Source organism: Mastomys coucha, unplaced genomic scaffold (assembly GCF_008632895.1).
Source record: "Mastomys coucha isolate ucsf_1 unplaced genomic scaffold, UCSF_Mcou_1 pScaffold7, whole genome shotgun sequence".
Taxonomy (NCBI): domain Eukaryota; kingdom Metazoa; phylum Chordata; class Mammalia; order Rodentia; family Muridae; genus Mastomys; species Mastomys coucha.
The window spans coordinates 25,142,073-25,162,260 of record NW_022196913.1 but is presented as its reverse complement, the minus strand read 5'-3'; the positions used below and the strand labels follow the sequence as shown (position 1 = coordinate 25,162,260).

The 20,188-nt window shown below is 42.1% G+C and overlaps 1 protein-coding gene across 3 annotated transcripts in view; it reads right to left on the bottom strand.

The window, feature by feature from the left end:
• The window catches only part of Aoah (acyloxyacyl hydrolase), a 251,423-nt gene that overhangs the window by 2,068 nt on the left and 229,167 nt on the right, over positions 1-20,188 (bottom strand). For 2 of the 3 annotated variants that reach the window (XM_031359270.1, XM_031359272.1), the window contains 4 exons: positions 19,412-19,470; positions 19,155-19,214; positions 16,651-16,747; positions 8,517-8,593 (listed from right to left, as the gene is read on the bottom strand). In XM_031359270.1, the coding sequence (XP_031215130.1) occupies positions 8,517-8,593; positions 16,651-16,747; positions 19,155-19,214; positions 19,412-19,470 (293 nt within the window). Of the gene's footprint in view, positions 1-8,516; positions 8,594-15,204; positions 15,275-16,650; positions 16,748-19,154; positions 19,215-19,411; positions 19,471-20,188 lie in introns of those variants that run through there. The other variant, XM_031359271.1, reaches the window with a different exon arrangement.

The window sequence follows — 20,188 nt, the reverse complement described above, 5'->3', positions numbered from 1 at the left end:
AAAAAAAAAAAAAAAAAACAAAAAACCAAAGCCAACTGAGTCAATGCATTAATCAGCCCTAGCGTTTTCATGAAATGTCAGAGACTTCTGAGGTGGACCTAAAATGTTTCCATCCATTCAGACTTTTACTTTCAGGTATTGAGCTCCAAACTCAATAGCACCTTGTACATGTGAAACAAACACAGTATCATGTGCCCACCTCAGCCACGCATCCAATCAAGCACGTGATCACTTTGTTTCTCATTGGCTTTTGAGTAAGCATACATACTGGGGTTCCTTATGAAATTCTTATACACACATTTCATTACCCCTCACATATTGATCCCATCCCTCTCCATTTCCTCCTCCTCCTGGTCCCTTCTCCCTGAAAACATGCCCTTCTGCGTGAGAAGAACATCTGAGGTCTGTCTCCTTTTTTCCTCTCCATATCATTTCTTGTTTCCCACCACCCCAATTAGGTGCTATCTTTTTTCATATAGCCCCTTCTACTTTCATCATATACATATATATTTAAATCTAAATTATGCAGATAGGAGGAAATGTGATATTTCTCCTTATGTGTATTACACGTATGTCCCTTAACATGATGGTCTATAGTCATCCCACTTTTCTATGGATGATGTGATTTCATTCTTCTTTATGGTTGAACAAAACCCCATTGAGGACAGTAACACATTTTCTTCATCTGTTCTCTTGTGGCATCCAGGTCACCTCCATATATTGGCCATTGTGAACAAGGCTGCAGTAAACATGAATATGCATGTCTCTGGTGTGCTGACTCAGGTGCACACCAAGAATTGCACAGCTGAACCACAGGGTAGCTTTAGTTCTGTGGGGAATCTCCATATTTTTATTTTCTTCACTGGCTATACTAGCTTATATTCCCATAAGTATGCACTCTTGATAATATCCATACAACATATTACATAAAACATATACATGAACCATATGCACACATCATCTGTCCATACAGCACACATCTACTGACATGCCACACACTTTCTTCTTTGTACTTAGTAGGAGGAGCAAGGCTCAGGATGACCACCAGGCTGGCTGCGGCACTCTCTCATGAAAGACTCAGACTGTCTTTGAGGAAGGGGCCTGGTCTTCTGGCTTCTTTTCCTGACACTCCTCAATAAAGGATGCTGTTTCCAGGTCTGTGGACACCACCTGATGTGGATTTATTTATTTTTTTAACTTTCCACCTGACACATTTAAATTGTCTTTTTAATGATTATGTGGAAACAAGGCCTATGTGGGCATTTATTTCCCTGACATTAATAAGAGAAGAGATAGGAGTGAAGGAAGGAAGAGGAACGTGAAAACGAATGAGCTCAGATTTGAGCTTGTAGTGACTGGTTTGAGCCAACTAATTGGCTGTCACTCTAACAGAGTTTAATGTATTTGTGAGTATGCAATGCTGAAATACTGTGTCTACAATGAGACTGGCGTGTCAGTATGCTAGAGAATTGTGAATATATTCTATATTGTCTACTATATTCATTCATTCATTCATTCAATTCTCTTTGCTTAGTACCCTCTGCATACTTCTCTATCCATTGCCTGTTGCCACTTCCATGATGCACCACCACACAGGGAGCCACATAGGTATCTTTCGCTTCCTTTATTCCAAGCCAATTGTTTCTTAAGCATACTGTTAGTCTTTGTCTCTATTTATAGTTTAAAATATTAAGCCATAAACCCTGTCTTGAAAAATAAAAAAAAAATTAAGCTAGGACAAAAAATTTTAACAAACAGAAAAATAGAATAAAAATTATTTGTTATTAGAATGGAGGAATCCTTTCCTAACATTGGGTATAGGTCTTTTTAGATTTTACACACACACACACACACACCACACCACACTCACATGCAAACACCACATGCATACAAGGTATATTTATCTATATAGTATTTTAAAATAGGTTTTTCCTAAAGTGTAATGCATAACCTATAATGTTAATTCTTTTTGGTGGACAGTCCCAAGACTATGCAGAGGCCCAGAGTTGTGATATTGTCCATATAATTACTTGTCTTTCCATTATCATCTCATTTCCATGTTGGACTATATCATTGTAAATGTAGATTTATGTCACTGTCTTTACCCAATGCACACACTGTATTCCATCAGGCTGCATTTATTTTACAGATCAAGCCTTTTTAAACATTTTCCTAGTACTTGACAATACCCACATCGCAGTGCAGGAGAGTACAGTGGCTCACTCACTGATACGCTGAACACATGCACAGAACTAAATCATGTCCAATAGAAGGCGAGGGAGTGGGGAGATGACCTGGGCTCTCTGGATTAAGTCCATGTTTTTTTCTTTAATAAGCCTTTTAGAGCTCTCCCGTGCTCAGGTGTTGCAGTTACTTTTCTTGCTTTTGTGACAAAGTAACTGTGACAAGTTCAGGCTGCTAGGCTTCCGGCTGGCCAATGTTTCAGAGGATTTCAGTCCATCATAGCAAGGAAGAATGATAACTTCTGGGGCCATCTCATCTGTGTCAGTGGAGGCTTGTGGCACAATGTGTTCACATCATGGTGCGTCAAATCCCGGGTCAGTCCAGGAAACAGAGCACTCAAGCCCAGAACCAGAGACAGATGTGGCCTTCCAAGTGACCTTCTCCTAAGTGACTTATTTCTGCCAGCTAGGGACAGCCTAAAAGATTTCACAGCCTCCCCAAACAGCACTGCCACCCAAGGACAAACCCTTCCCGCATGCGAGCCTATTCAAGTCGGAACAGGTGCACATAAACATCGGCAATCTAGAGCACAGTGAAGCCAGAAGTGGTTTCTGAATTCAAGTCAGCTTCCTGTAGTAGAGCGTGATGTTTGATTTAATTACTCGATGATCTGGAATTCTGCCAAAGGTCCTATTGGTCTGTGGTCACTGCTGGGAATCTGAGAGGACTGGGAAAAATTGACACTAGCCCCAGGAGATACTGGCATTAGACTTCTCCAAGGACATCTCATTGATACAGAACTCACTTTGCTTTCTTCTATGCTTGCTCAGTTTGATGTTAAAAACAGAAAACACCATTAGCTTAAAGGTTTGCAAGGAAACCTTACTCCCCCTTTTTATTTCCTCCCAGAAGAAAGTTTTCAAAGTGAGTTTTCTCTTTTCACCAAGATTTAGATGAGTGGTTTGCAAGTTTCCTAATTCTGTGACCCTTTAGTCCGTCATGTGGTGGTGACCCTCAACCATAAGATTATTTCTGTTGATACTTCAAAACTATAATTTTACTACTGTTATGAATCATAATGTAATTATCTATATTTTCTGATGGTCTTAGGCAACCCCTATAAAATGGTTGTTGAACCTCAAGGGGTGATGACCCACAGGATGAGAAACACTGATTTAGATAGTGAGCATTAGATTTCACAGAGCACCGTGCATATGAGGTTGCCATTTTCTTTTATAATAGCAACACCTTATGCATTTGTTAGGAAGGACAAGGCTTTAGGACAGGGGTTCTAAAAGTGTGTCTTTCAACATAAGTTTTTATCACCCAGTATGCTTTCTGAAAGAACACATTCTCTGAGCTTACACATGAAAAGCCCACAGGATGAACTGTGGAGAGAGCAGAAGACACACAGTATTATGTCTTCCAATTTAGCTCCAGAAAATCCTAATTCATGCTATACCCGAGAACCCCTGCTTCCCAGGCTTGTTGTGCACACATCCTGAATATGTAGTTTTAAGAGGCCAATAGTGGTGGCTTTGATTGGATTTCATTATCAGCTCAGCAATTATGAGCCCATTTCAGCCATGAGATTTTGAATAAAGTAGTAAGGATGGAAGACTTCACAAGTCCCTTAGGTTTCCTTGGCAATGATGGCGTTAGATTCAAGGCACGAGCATTAAGGGCAGCACTTCACTGACTCCTTGCCTCTGTGCTATTGCAAGGCCTTGACTGTACATACAGAGGTCAGTCATCCAACTCATGGGCACTACTGCATGTATATGGCTGTCTGCATATCTGCATCGTACTTCAAGATAAAGCATGTCTGAAGAGATTTTACTGCTCTGACAGGCTCCTGTCTACTGTCATTCAGAGACCTGAATGTTGGTTAAACAGTGATATCCCCAGATCTACTAGAAATTCTTTGTTCTCCCTTAAAATCCTCTTAGGAGGATCTACAAAGCAGGAGGCCTTAACCCTCTATTGTCTTGTGTGAGTTTTCAGTGGAATGTCTCTTTTAGTTTTTACTCACAAGCCCTGATCCCATGGGGCAAGGAGGACAGTGGTAGGGAGGAGGTGAATGGCTAGCCAATCTAGAGCTTGCCAATTCCTCCTCCCTCAGATGACAAGCCTCAGACAACATCAGGCTTCATGGGCCAACTGAATTGCTGTTGACAGGAACACTTCCCCAGGAGGTACCCCATGCCCCCACCCCGCCCCAGGAGGACAGAAGACCAGTGACCTTGGCTGGAGATATTTGATTCGGAATCCTCCCACCCTTCCTTTCTATAACCTATTTTTTTTGTTGTTGCTTTTTCTTTTTAGTGAAATAACCATAGAGGTAAATACTAAGCAAAAAATACTTGTCTGTAATATTTTAAAAAGAGCAAATCCAATTCAGAACTTGACTATATAGAGTTCATTGAAAACTTAAAATGGCTTGATGCCTTTGAAGTTGAACTGATGCTAAATTTAATGTAGGCTTTACCAGACCAAAGCTGAAAATCTGCCCTGGTTGTATTTTCTCTGAAGTGACAGTGCTCAGAGCTCTGTAGAGAAGCCAGTGGCTGAGTGCCCACTGGTGGAGGAGGCCATTGTTCTCTTCTTCAACCTCCTCACCTGCCCCCAAACAGTCTCCTAGACCTGGCCATGTGTAGACAGAACTGATTAAAAATTTGCAAACTGAAAACAAGGCAGTGGTATAAGATATTGCTAAACACTTCCATTTAAGAAGGAACTTGAGTTCACAGCTCCAGACTCTCTGTGGTGAACAGATAATGGTCGCTAGTGTAAAACAGTGAATTAGATACATGGTGGTTGCTGATTTGCCAAAAGGACCAGCCTGAGGTGGTGACTGCTTGGGAAGTGGGTTCACTGGCCCAGGCTATTCTCTTTCTTGCCGGCCCCAGTCTCTGCACAGTTGCCATGTAAGGGTCTCCTTAAGCCTTCCCAGGGTGTTTTGTCTAATGATCTTACAAAACTGAGGCAAATGGAGACCTGGAGGCTGCTCAGATCTTTAAATACACCCATTGGTTCTGTGTTGTGTATCTCCAGCAGTGGGCATGTTCAGGGTTGAAGAGAAATGAAGGGTTGATTTATGGAAACTTTCTTGCTTGTAATGAAATATTTTCTATTTTTCTCAGTTGGGTAGAGACAATGTATTTATCTCCAGACATATACAACTGTGTTTGTGTGTCCTGCTCATGTGTTCACGGGCCTCGTTCTTCTTTAACATGGTCCCTCTGTAGACAGTCAGATGTTACCAGTGAGATTAAAAAGGATGCTTTGAGTAATTGCCAGGATGGGGTAAAGGAGGTTGTTTTGCCGGGTGGCATGCATGAGGCTTCCAAGACTGGAGGCATGAAAGGTATTGACACGGGGCTGAGGAGGACCTGGGAGAAACTAAGTCTGGCGAATGCTTGTGGCTCTTTCAATGCCTCTGATTCTTGTCATCTGAATTTCGACTCAGCCATATTATAAGTGACTCTTCAGATGCTGTAACCTCAAAAACTCGCAAGCAGATGTTGTGAGGACAAGGCTGAGCTATGTGGGGTCTACAGGTCATGAATCCAGGTCTTGGGTCTTTGTAACATATTTTCTCTGCTTAATTTCTTTTTATTTTTTATAGTTTCCTCCACCAAAGCAGTGCCCAGATCGCCACTGCAGATATAGTTGTCGATGTAGACATAAATATAGATGTAGATATGATGAGGGCACCAAATCCAGGACTCCATCTGCTCTGGGCAGGCTCTGTGTTGCTGAGCTACAGTCAAATCCTACTATGATTATCTTCTAGGAATATAAGTCTGATTTCTGGCTTGTAAACTCCCATCGTCCTCATTCCCCATAGTGAAAAGATGAAACCCATGCAGGTTTCCTAGCATCTGCTTTGAATGTCTTCTTTCTTTTCCATCTCACTCCCATTCTCTCTGAGCAAGCTTCATTGAAGTATGTGACCCCTCCAGCATTCTCAGCCTTCCCTCATCCTAAGATCATTGCCTGTGCTGTTTCCCATGCTCAAAACACTTCCTAAGGCTCTTCTCTGCCTCTTCCACTTTCTGTGTGACACTTTCAATGTCTTAGCTCTGTTATCTCATCCTCCAGAAATCCTTTCCTAACATCATCTTCTGCCATCTTCCCGTCTCATCCCTCTTGAAAGAATGCTTGTTTACACACTTGGAGACAGTTACCACATTATATTTAATTATCAATTTCTTCAACCCTTTCCTGTTGTATGGGTAGGTACTCAACACATATTATTGGATGGCAATTTGCCTGCAGTCTGGACTTTTCAGTTCAACATGTGTGATTGGTAGAAGGGTTTGAGCATGGTGTCCTACTGATGGCAACTTTAGACATGGCTATGTCATGTTCACTCACTCATCACTCACTCATGCCACTGTGGAACAAACCCAACAGGAATCCTATGTTAAGACTATGGGACATACTGTGCTGTAGGACTCTTTTCAATAGCTAACTTTATGTAAAGCAGATGTACAAAAGGATAGGTTTCTGGATAGGCTCCCAATTTGATAGCTATTGAACCCTAAAATAATTTTAAGTGCCAAGCAGGGACAGGTTGATATTTGATACAGCAAATGATTATGTCCCGAAGGACGAAGGAAAGCTGTCTTCAAGCTGTGAGTTTGGCTTTAGGTGCTGCCATAGCTGACCCCCTTTTCATATCTCCACCCATGGTAGACTCATAACTCTGTTATGCCAAAGAGGAGCCAAAGAAGTCCTACCTCAGTGAAAGGTAGGAGTACTCACTGTGTAGTATTCTACACAACTTGAGTTCTAACTAGGTGGGGATTGAGATAGGAAGGATCATTTGATCCCAGAAGCCTGGGGATTCAGTGAGTTCTCACCTCTAAAAAAAGGTAGTGGAGGGGCTGGAGAGATGGCTCAGTGGATAAGAGCACTGACTGCTCTTCCAAAGGTCCTGAGTTCAAATCCAAGCAACCACATGATGGCTTACAACCATCTGTACAACTACAGTGCACTCATATACATAAAATAGATAAAAGGCAGTGGAACTTCCCATTATTCTTAAAAAAATATTAAAAAATAAAAATAAAATATACCATTTCTATGGAGCCAGATCTCAATAACTAGTTTATAGTCAATAATTCTCTAAGCTATTCATCCATTTGATCCACAGAACTTAAATATTCTGAGTGCATTACTAAGATTTATTTTTTTAAAAAAGTTGGTTGTTTTGAACAGTGAAGTGGATTCTTAATCATCTTCAAGTTTACAATGAGTTGAAGTTTTCACTGCTGTTGATCCATTAGTCAGCATTGCCCCCTCTTTTATTCTTTTCTTTTGAAATAATTCTTCACCATGCCCATGAACAGTTGCTGAGCCCGGGGCTGGGTCAGATTCTTAAGGGCATGTTGGCTCTTCCTGTACTCAGTCAGGGGATGGGGGCTTTGTCATTGCCATAGCACTATGGCCAAAGCTGGGTCAGAATGCCTATGGTGATAGAGGACTGCCTGAGGCAAATGGCCTTCCCTCCCTATGGAGAACCAAGTTTCAGGGTTTTCAAATGGCACAAGAACTCCCCCATGCTTTCTTTTCTTTTAAAAATAGAAATGTCACAAGGAGTCAAGTATATGGGACAGATAAAAGTGGAGCTTCTATGGCTGAAGGCAGGATAATAGGAGGGGAGTGGGACATGTGTTACTGAGTCCCAGCTCTGAGCTCCCATGTGTTGTACAGAAGCCAGAGCACGGCCATTTCATATATCCTACTTGGAATCTGAGAAGAGAAAAGGCACTTACTGCAGGACCTTGCTAAAGGCATTGTTCTCTCACACTGTTCTTTTTAGAGACATCCATACAATTTTCTACACATTCCACTTTCAGGAATCCTTGCAATTATTACTATTTTAAATATAATATATATTTTATTATCTTTTGAAAAATGTATACATGTATATGATGTATTTTGATCATATCTTGCAATCATTATTTTTTTCTAGGTATTGACTTTTTTAATGGAAGGGCATAGGTGATGGCTCATTTCTAATTGGCCACTAGAGAACCCAGAGCAGGGTTTGTAGGTCTCCTGGGACAGTTTCTCAGGATTGCCCTGCACATAGTCTATCAACTGTAGAAACCACATCAAATTTTTTGATAAATTTTCTTTTATCTTATTTTACTTTCTAGCTTTCACATTATTTTATTGAATGTCTATGTTACTTATATGTGTATACTATCCAAAAATCCTTCTGGGAACAAAATAGGACTAAAAGAAGCCATACAAATGCATACATCTATTTTAGAAAACCAAGCAGGTAGACTCAGTGACCACCATGTGGTAGTACTTACCTCATTGGGGTGGAATCCGTCCACAGGTTCAATTAGCTGCCATGGCTGACCACCTCTTTTCTGCCAGTCCTCTATTACTGAAAGACACATAATTGGAGGATTAGTATACCAAGGACAAGGAGCTCATGTGATTTCATCAGTTTCTCCTGTTTTTTTCTTTAATTCTCATGTATGTGTGTTTCTTGCATGTGTGTCTATGTACATGGTGGCAATGGAGACTAGAAGAGGGCTTAAGATTCGTGGGTTACAAAGGGTAGTGAGTTACTATGTGGTTGTTGGAAATTGAAGGCTTCTGGAAGAGCAGCTAGTGCTCTTAATCACTGAGCCATCTCTCTAGCACCCCCCAGGCCTTGTTTTATTTCATCATGGCTTCCTCTGAGCTTTGCCTTGCTTGGGCTGAGAGCTTTCAGAACAGATCTTACCCATTGCGTGATTTTTTTTTTCTAAGTCAGAAAGGGCCTGTGTGAAATGTACTGGGTGAATGTGGCTTGTGTGGCAGGGATGGCAGGAGAAATCAAGTGAGCACTAAAATGAGCAACAACCATATAGGTCCATCTGATGTTTTCCTCATGTGGTGGCACAGGCCATTTACAGAAGCGAGGATGACATTGCGCTAACATCTCCCTTCGCATGCTGCCATTTGCAGACACACTGCCCACGTGTGTCAAGCAATCACCTCGAACAATCACACAGAGTGTCAGAAATATAATTGCATAAAATTATCTCAACCTTGCAGTTAAAGAGAGCATGGCTACAGAGAAAATATTATGAGCCCCAAAGTGATGAAAAGTAATAAAACTGTCCGTCAACAGGGATAAGACACTACGCATGTCAGTCCTCCAACACAGCTGGGCAATTAATCCCAAGTTGTAATATCACAAAGCCAGTAAAAATTCCTCATGGAAACTGCAGGCCCTAGAGAGCCTTCAGGGAGAACCATCGGAGACTCCTGCTCCTGGCAGAACATCTCACTTTCCTAGTGTTCACAGAAGCCAGCTGTGTAGCTATGATTCCAATTGTTACTTACATTCCTTTCTCTAAGTCTCCCCAACCTCAAGGCCAAAGGACTGTGCCATTCTCTTTTCCTTATCCCAGGGAAGAATGGAGACACTGTCTGGTGAAATCACAGGCACAAGACTGAATCAATCCTCTGTCATTTTTGTAATTACTGCAGAGATGCCATCCCCTCTTACTGCTCAACCCTTGTCCCCGAGGTGGCAAATTGTTTCCCTCATCAGAGTTTGGGGGGGGGGAAGTGCCATGCTGATGGCTTCCTAGCTTATTCCTGAGCAGTGTGATGTCAGGTGGCTCTTTTGGCCTTTACACTTGCTAGATATCCAGGAATAGCCTTGAACCCCTGATCCTCCTTCCCCTATATCCCAAGTACCAACCTATTTCCCACATGCCTAGCTCCTCGCAATCTTTTATAGTGTGTTCCTAGGTTTTCCTGGTAGTTGGTAGATAGATGAAGCTGCTATTGGTAAGTTGCATTTGCATTTCCTGTAAGACTCAAAATGAGCTGTCCACTACGCTGTTGTGACATGGTGTATTCCCCATGGAGAAACCCAAATCAATGTACACTGGTAGAGAAGGGTTCTTCTTTTTTGAGGAATGGTGTGGATTTGTCCTTTCAATGGAAAGCTAAGAGCTGCACTGATAAGCAAGCCATAGTCACTTTTACAAAGGAGGGGGTTCAATTGGTTCTTTTAAACCAAACTGTACCCCTCAACAGTTTGTTTCCTGCCTTTGGAGTGGCCCCAGAAAGCTGGCCTACCTCTGTTTCCAGTTGCCTGTTCTGGGGGCACAACCTTGGAATCAGGTTTTCTGTTTTAGATTCAATTCCACTGCTCTAAATTCCCCTCTGCATGTCAGGCTGAGGCTCCTGTGGGCTCCAGGTCACTTTTCCTGACCTCAGGGGTGCCTCTGCCTGCTCAGAGATGCTTCTAGCCCATCTCCTACTCTGACTGCTCATCTGCTGTGCAATCTATCCGTGCTTCTCTCACCTTCTTCACTTTCCTCTTGTTCAGGAGGGGATGAGCCAGTTTTATTCCCCTTTGTGGAACTTTTCAATTTTTGAGCATTATAGTGTCTATCAAACTTACCTCCGACCTGAACATCTAACAAGTTACTTGCAATGAGATAGCCATTTGAGGAGTTTCTGTAAATGCAGAGCTGAGGTCATCCCTAAGGACATTTGGGTGCTTTTTATACTTTTATGATATCCATCTCCTTTCTTCTTGCAATCGCATAGAGGTCTCTAACACAAAGATTGACAAGGATGGGGTGGGTCAGGGATTCCACCTAGTACAGACTTCAGTCTTAGTCCTTGAGACCTCGGAGGTGACATTGCTTCCACTCCCTTGTGTACTTGTGCTTCACTCATGCCCCTGTAGCTGTCTCCATTTTTAGATCCAGGTCTCTTTCTGCTGTGTAGATGTTCATGGAAAAAAGAATAAAGGTGGTCTCCAACAAGATGTTGGATGGACTAATGTTGGGTTATTCTCAGGTTCATACATTGAGAACCTAACCCTGATGAGACGGATGGTGACAAGACTTTGCTATCTAGCTAGGCCATGAAGGGCAGTCCTCATGGATGGAATGAGTATCCTAATAAAGGGGTCCGAGGGAACTTTTGCCACATGATAGTTCAAAAATCTAGTGGGGCACTCCCACCAGAACCCAACTGTATAAGCACTGTGATCTTGAATATATATCTTCTAGGACTGAATAAACAAAACTCTGTTGTTTATGGGCCACTCTGGCTATGGTATTTTAATACAGTAGCTCAGAAACACTAATAGATGCTCAGAAGTTCATAGGTAGCATTCAGAAGACCAGGCTAGTAACCGAGCCCAACCAAGACCTCAGATGCAGCCGGCAAAGAAATGGTAAGAGGTGAATGAGGAAAGTCTCGAGTCAGAGGCCTTCTGTATTGAATAGATGCATCGTGAGCTAAGAGGTGAATGAGGAAAGTCAGAGGCCTTCTGTATTGAATAGATGCATCGTGAGTTGTGCACCTGACCCAGATCTCCCAGGATCCTCTCGTGTGCTGGGGTAGGAAACCTCACACAGGACTTTTTGACTCTCCACATTTGCAGAGAAAGTTGACAAGTTCAGCTAAGATGATTCCTTCTTCCTTTCCCATGTATAATTGATATGTACTAACAAAACCATTTGACACAAGAATGAAAAGAACTAAAACTAATAAGACTGATTTTAATGCAGTTTGTAAACTGAGTATGAAAGTAAAGTCAACAGCTTTATGGGTCCTTCACATTCATTGTTAGAAAGTGTTATTAATGAGTACTTTATGTGTAATAAATCATACATGTTTCAAGTAAAAACACAAAAACAAAACGACATTTGTACCTTCAGTGGCCAAAAGAAAATCGATGAAAGAATTGCTGTGACTGGGAGGCCAGGTGGTTTTACAATGGAAGACAAATGTGAGTTTGTTAAATAAATGGTTTAAGCCAACATGGGTTTCCTGTGTTAAAGAGGCTAACTTCTCTTATGGAGAGTTCCTTCTAGTGTGCTTTAGTCTTGGCACTAAGGTTTAAAATTGTTCTAAAATACTTCCATTTTGATTTGAATTTTATGTGTACCAGTAACTGCCAAACTTTAGCAGGCAGAGGCAGCCCTGCAGTCAGGTAAAGCAACTTGAAGCCCACAGGATGACAGGCAGGGGGACATTTAGAGCAGTTGGAATTGAACCCTCACAGGAGTGAGATGTTGATGGATCTCTTCACGGAACAAATAGACAAAATTCAATAATCAGACTTGGTATCCCTTTTCAAAATGCACAGAGATGGCCATTCCTTCTTACCCCCTTTGGAGACTAAGAAATCCTACAGTTGTGGGAATTATGGAAGGGGAACACAGCACCAGAGTATATAGCAACCAGAGGATCATGCTTGCTAAGTTTCGTCATGCAACAGAGATGTAATGTAGGCAGGAAGGGACTGTTTTCCTCTTGTGGTGTGGTGATGAGGGCCCTGGAGTCCAGAGCCCCTGTACATTGGACAGGGGCTTTAGCACCAAGTTGTTACCCCAGCCAAGAACTTCTGTTATCACCATACTCAAGCAGTTCTACGTGGAATCAATAGTAATGTATCCCTCCCTGTGGGGAAGCTTTCCCATTCTTTCAAATTCTGTTTCAACTGTGTATTATAGTAGATGAGCATGGCAGAGAGCAGACTTCACCCTAACTGGTTTGCCATATGAAATAATAGTCAATACTAAAGGAACATGACACTGAGTTACAATTACACAGTCAAAGGGAACATTGTTTTTCACACAACTATCATGTTTTCAAAGGTACGTGTTACCACATAGAAGGAGCCACCGGACCTATAGAACTTAAGGGTGGGTAACTCCCAGGCAAGACTATGAGGTTTTATTTGTATCTTGACTATTACTAGATGGAATGATTCTTTGTGACAATTTCAGGATAAGACTCTACTTTTTCTGGAGAACAGCCGACATGGCACTTATTTCTTTCTACTGATTTTAGAGTGGGAAGCCCCATCAAGGTCAATGTGGCAAATTGGTCTTTCCCATGTGTGTATGTGTGTGAATCTACATGGTCATGTGTGAGTGCATGTGTGTGCAGATAAACATCTCTCTCTCTCTCTCTCTCTCTCTCTCTTTCTCTCTCTCTCTCTGTGTCTGTGTGTGTGTGTGTGTGTGCATGTGTGGTGTGTGTGTGTGTGTGTGTGTGTGTGTGTGTGTGTAGGCTAGAAATAAAGACAAGGCTTCTCATTGAACCTGGAGCTCACCAACTTGTCTTAGCTGTCAGGCTTAAGAGTTTTAGGTATCTGGCCAGTGGTGGGATTACAGACATATGCACTGTATGTGGGTGCTGGGGATCTGAACTCAGGTCCCATGTTTGTGTGGCTGGCATTTTACCAACACAGCCATCTCCTCAGTTCATCCTATTTGTGCATTGGAAGAAATAAATTAAGCAACTTGAATGATCATCGAGCATCTGTTGGGATTCGGTGCATGATATATTTTCTTTATCTGTTAAGTCAGAGAAATTCCACTCAGAGCCATCTTTTCAGAGAACCACAGAAGCAGTGGAGGAAGATTTATAGGGCATGTGCTAGCTCTTTCTTTGATGAATAGCAAGCTAGCAGATATTTAAAATAGAAATCTACATTCTGATCAGTACCATGAGGTCACTGGCTGCTTTTGCAGACGTACAGGGGAGGAAACAAAGAGCCTAAGTTTACTCCAGCTGGGCTGTCTTTGAAGCCCAGGGCAGCCAGAGATATGTTTAAGCTGCCTATGTGAAAATGGTCTTATCAGCTAAGTGGCATTTTCCTTCCACAGCTGGGGAGGTGGGGTAGAAAAGAAAAGAATGTTACATGCTCAAGTTGACATTTCCCTGTGGCAAATTTGCTTCTTATGTTTAGTAGAGAGCCAATCGGAGAATGAGTCAGCAAAAAGACAAAAAACAAGAAGAAAAACTAAACAAAACAAAAAAACCGAACCAAACCAAACCAAACCAAACCAAACCAACACCAACACCAACACCAACACCAACACCAACACCAACACCACTGGACATCTGGCAATGAGTCGGTGCCTTTCAGTGCTGGACCCAGGATTGTACCTGCCTTCAAGTGACAGGGATGCTCAGCTACGAACGTTTCTGTCATTAGAATGTGAAACTGTGTATTTCAGTGTGATGATAAAGGAGAGTGTTCATGGTGCAAAAGTCAGTTCTAATACAGTGTGGTAACAAGGATGATTTTCATAGGACTCCACACTATAGATTTAATAAATGCCTCTACTGGGTTTTTATTTCTGATGAAAGGAGATCTGGGTGATAATGAGCTACATCTCTACTATATCTTCCTTGTGGAACTTGGGAAAACATTTCCATATGTATGAATGATGTCCAGTAGGGGGTTTGACTCTGAAAGAGAATACTTATGAGGTCGACTGTGTGTGTTGGGGGGAGAGGGTGCTTTACACTCAATGGTAATGGAGCCCAGTGGAAGATGCCAGATAACAGGTATTGGTCCTTGCTGTTCTACAATCCTATGATCTATGTCTGAACTGAGATAAGAACAAGGCTATCAATTCTGGGCTCTTCCTACAGTTGCACATTACAAGCAGTAGGGCTAGATCTCCAGGGTCATATACTGCCATGATCTCTAGGATGGGCGGTTACTCCCAAAGGTGGATCTGGAATAGATGATCCTCCTACCTACTATGATACATGCTAGGATTTTAAGTCTAAAATTTCTTAGCTGGGCCACAAGTCAAGACATTACAATGGTTCCTGAAAGGGTGATAAAAGTTCTGTCCCTTTCAGAAGTACACATGACAGGACATAGTCATTGACTGTTGTATGGGGTGTTCATGCAGACATGTCCCAGAACATCATCCCCTGCTTCTACCCTCTCCTTTACTATGTCCATGATCGTAATAAAATATATTAAATCCCAGCCCAGGGTTCCTACCTTGCCCCACCTACTTAACTTCCCAGATGAAAGACACACACAACTTTTATATTTACAATAAGCCTTAAACAACATAAGAGCTGGGCAGATACTACCCTCTATGTTGTTAGTTTATCTACTTTTCTATCTATGACCCTGACTTATTACTTACTATTTTTTATCTGGGCTGCTGTTAACTGCAGTTGGATAGCCCTCAGGACCACACTCTGTTGACTCTTAACCCATGGTGGCTTCTCCTTCCTCTTCCTGCACTCTTCTTTTCCCTCAGGCTTCTCACTCATGCACCTGCAAGTAACCCTAATGAAACCATTGTACCCCACATAGACACAGAGACATGAAAGTAGATGGGGGGCTTGCTGGCAAATAGAAGAGTATTAATTGGGTGTGGGAGGTAGACAAGAGACAGTAGCAGGAGGTGAATATGACTGAAATATATCATGTGCATGTTTGAAATGTCATAATGAAACAATTATTATATATAATTAATATATGCTAATAAAAACATATAAAAAGAAATCCCTTCTTGGAGGCTTGGAACCAGAGAGGTTAGAGATACCCAGCGAATTGTGTGCAGCACCAAAGGTAATAAATGACAGTTGTAGAAATCACTCTGGACAATAAAAAATTGTCCCACATGGATGTTAGGCATTAGATTTTTAATAACTTTGCTCACATTCAAGGATGGTAATGATCAAAGATCACTTGGTGGTGCATTTGTTTATATCAAGAATTCATTAATAAGTTTTTAGCTCTGCATTTTAATGATAGGCTATTTATCAAAAATGTCTCTCACCATGAGAGAGATGTGTGTCATGTAGGCAGGAAATCTAGTAAAGACAGATCAGTCTTGTTGAAAGAATGTTCAGAGCTGAAGTATTAGAGTCAGTAATGCAAAATGTGTCAGCTAATGTAATATTCAATAATTCATGATGGCCATCTGCTCCATTCCAGATGCCTGGGCTGGGGGGCTGGGAGTGAGGGACAGACATGAGAAATCTTCCCTCTGTTGCACACACTGAAGCATTTCATTAGCATCATCTCAGCTGGCAGTCAATCAACAGGGGTTTTTCTCATGTAGAAAAATTGCTTAACAATGAAAATGAATCTTGGGAGGGTTACAATCAATAAGTAGGGTTTTCTTTTAGAGAGTCAAGATGTAAAGAATAAATCAGTGGCTCTGGTTAGCAATCCTGAGTTTGTATGGCTACTTGTCTGTGACTCCCATGTCTGGAGAGAATGCTCTAAAAGAAAAAAGGATTTTTTTCCCCAGAGAGTTGGGACCTTAGTTTACTTTACATTTTGCCCCTCCCTAAGAGATTTTAGTTGGTTTCAGGTCTAGGCCTGTACAAGGTAGTCCAGCACTCCACCAGAGGAGGCATGGCCCCGCTCCTCCCTTCTGTCACCTTTATTTTTAGCAGACATATAAACAAGGCATTGCTAATCTGGCAAGAACTGTTGGGCAATCCCAACAGTTGCTTCAGAGATGGTGAAGTGAGAAGGTGACACTGAGTCTCAACTTGTTTTTGCCTTTTCTCAATGCTGAGAGTTATGTCAGAGAGTTAGGGGTGGCCCTCCCTACTCTATTCTGTGTGCTTTGTAACACAGCTCCCCACAGCTGCTGATGTGCTTGCCTACTGTCAAGACAAAAACAAGCCACTTACTTTCATGGAAGGCAAAATCCATGTAGAAAAGATCGAAGTGTGCAAATGTCTCCGTGGTTGCAATTCTTTTCAGTGTCTTGGAGAGTTGTTCTGCTCTCTGAATGCAAGGGAAACAGAGAATTCCATGAAACCTCAACTTTGACTTTCATGAGACAATTCAGGCAGAAAAAGAAATGGGTCTTCCACACACCACTCCACTTTGCTATCTCTAAGCTGTCCACAGAAACAGCTCTGCACATTACAGTGTATTCATGTGCAAATGACCAATGAACACAAAAACTGTTACAATGCATATTATGAATCAAACTAGTAAAAATTAAAGTAATAAGAACCTACTTTTCCTGCATGGGTTTGACAAAGATGAGACAAACAACCTTGATATTACCAATACCAGAAGCTGAATGAATGAAAACATTGGTTGGTTTCATTATTTAGACAACAGCTTGGCAATATGAACCAAAGCTTTAGCATGACCAATATGTCTTATAGCAGTTTGTATATAGGAAATCGAGTGCTCGCTTTGGCAGCACATATACTAAAATTGGAAATAGAGATGACACAAAGCATACACCTTGTTACTCATCTTGGCGAAGAATTGGAAACAACCATGTATCTAACTACACAAAAGGATGGAATAAATCATGCCACATTCATATGCTGGACATGGTGAATAGTTGTATCATCATAATGTGGAGAAACAATTTATGAACATTGGAATGTGTAATTTCAATCTAGAGTGTAAACCCCAAGATACCTATCTATTGAAATGATATGAGACACTCATATACTGATACATGGATTATTTTTTCTCTGTGTGCATGCGTGCTCACGTCCATAGGTATATATGCCCATGTGTATGTATGTGTTTAGAGGGCAAAAGATAGCCTCAGATAATACTGCTTAGAATCTGTCTACCTTGGCTTCAGCGGCAGGGACCTTCATTGGCCTGGGCTTGCTCATTGGGTTAGGTTGTCTGGATGGCTAGTGAACCCCAGGGGTTCTCCTGACTTATACCTTCCCAGCACTGAAATTACAGGTATGTCTCTGCTTTGGCTGTCTCTCATGGGTACAGGGGATCAAAACTCAAGTCCTTGTGATTACACAGCAGGCACTTCTCTCACTGATTAAGCTATCTTCCCAGTCTGAAATTGTGTGTGTGTGTATTATATGTGCATGTGTGCATGCAGGCGTGCATGTGCATGTGTGCGTGTGCGTGAGTGTGTGTGCGTGTGCATGTGTGTGCATGTGTGTGTGTGCATGTGTGCGTGCATGCGTGTGTGTGCATGTGTGTGCATGTATGTGCGTGTGTGTGTATGTGTGTGTATGTGCGTGTGTGTATGTGTGTGTATGTGTGTGTATGTGCGTGTGTGTATGTGTGTGTATGTGCGTGTGTGTGTGTGTATGTGTGTGTATGTGTGTGTATGTGTGTGTGTGTGTATGTGGGTGTGTGTGTGTGTATGTGTGTGTGTGTGTGCCAGCACACAGTCATTGAGGTCTGAGAAGTGTGTTTGATGTCTTGCTCTGTCACTCTGCCCTATTACCAGGAGACAAGCTCTCTTACTGAAACTTGAGCTCGGCTGGCAGCCCCAGTGATCCTGTCTCTGTCTCCCACAACTCTGAAGTTACAGGTATGTGTGCAGCCAGGCCTAGCTTCTAATGTATGTGATGGTGATTTGAACTCAGGCTCTCAAACTTGTGCAGCAAATGCTCTTAGCTACTGAGCCATCTTCCTTGATCCAAAATTGTAGCTCAGGCCTCAAACTTGTTATCCCCTTGTCTCTGCCTCTTCAGCATATCCTACCAATGGTGTGTGCTATCACAACTGGCTGCAGCCTGATTTTTGTTGCTGCACTGTGTAGATTTTTATATTTTACATGGTTTCAATATTGAAATATATATTTTTAGTTTTTTTTATCTCACAGTGTATTTTTTTATTAGCAAGTTCTCTATAATAAAATTTTATTAACAACATAAGCAGGTGGTGGGTCATGCCTGCAATCTTAGAGCTTGGGAAACTGAGGCAAGAAAGAAAATTTCTTTGTGTTCAAAGCAAACCTGGGACATATAGCCAGGCTTGTCTCAAAAGTAAAAAAAAAAAAAAACAACATAATCTTTATAAAGGTAATTTACCACCTATGAACAAAGTATAAGATCTTTTGTTTGGAAAATGGATTCTTTCAGACATGTGAGGTGATCCTATCTGAGTGACAAGTCACCTATAAAGGTTATCTTCCTGAGCGCCCCAGTTCACTACCTCAGATCGTTTTACAAACTGTGTGTGCGTATGTATTCGCATATGGGAAGCATGTGCCCTTGCAAGTAGACAGCAAGGGAGGTAGGCATGGAGAGAGGTGGAGGCGGAAGGACACACAAATTCTTTCGGTTTCTTCGGGCTCCCCAAATGTGAGATGTTGTTATTTGCCAAGGTGGTGACCATTGTGCTGTAGAAGCCTATCCTGAGGAGGAGTCTGCAGCAAACACAAAGACAGGGGCAGCAGCTCTACCTCCGAAGTGAGAGTCCGGAGGGTCTCGTTGGAAGACATCCAGCCATTACAGGGACTGAGCTGAGAGAAGGTAAAAAGCACACTGATTAAAGAGGCAGAGCCACAAGGAGGTGTGTGTCCACATGTGCATGCACGTGTGTGTGTGTGGGCGTGTGTGCATGGGTGTGTGCGCGCGTGTGTGTGTGGGCGTGTGTGCATGGGTGTGTGTGTGTGTGTGTGTGTGTGTGTGTGTGTGTATAGCAGACCCCTGGACTTACCTGGAGGCATCTTAGAAAGGAGAAGAACTGTGCATAGGTCACATCTTTATTCAGCTGGCCTGGAAAACAAGAGGTTGGCTATATCATATAGAATCAAATGGCAATGCTCAGAGACATTTGTAGGTGACCCTGCCTCCCTTTCTGATGGTGGTATTTGTCCTGGTTTGATTTGTCATTCAGCAGAGCTTTGAGGAAGACCTGTACTTTACTTCTGTCTGAGCCCACATTAGGCAGGGCTCCTAAGGAGTCTATGGCCATGTACTTCTTAGTCTCAGAGAGGACAGGTCTGGAGTGGTAGCTTCGTCTAAATCTCTAGAGAAAGGGGTACAGTCTCTGCAGCACCGAATGAACCAGAGTGGCCTGAACAAAGACATCAGCAGACAATGCCTTCTTCTTGGTAAGGTCATGAAAAGAGAAAGGGGTAGAGTCTCCGCAGCACCGAATGAACCAGAGTGCCCTGAACAAAGACATCAGCAGACAATGCCTTCTTCTTTGTAAGGTCATGAAATTCCAAGTTTCCATGAAGCTCAGAGAGCCCAATTTAAGGGAGGTGACTAAATTCTCCTTTTTGAGTTTAGGAAACACTTAGGTCTAATCCAGTTGTTTGCTGTTGAGGAACTGGCATTCAGAATGTCTGAAATCCTGAACCAAACCTTTTTAAATAAGGCTGGGGTAGCTCAAGTACACTTGGGTGGGAAGAGCATGCCAGCAGATTTTTTCAGTTTCTTTGTGGTTGTCTTACTGAGTCCTAGTTAGGAAATATTTCTTATGGTTCTT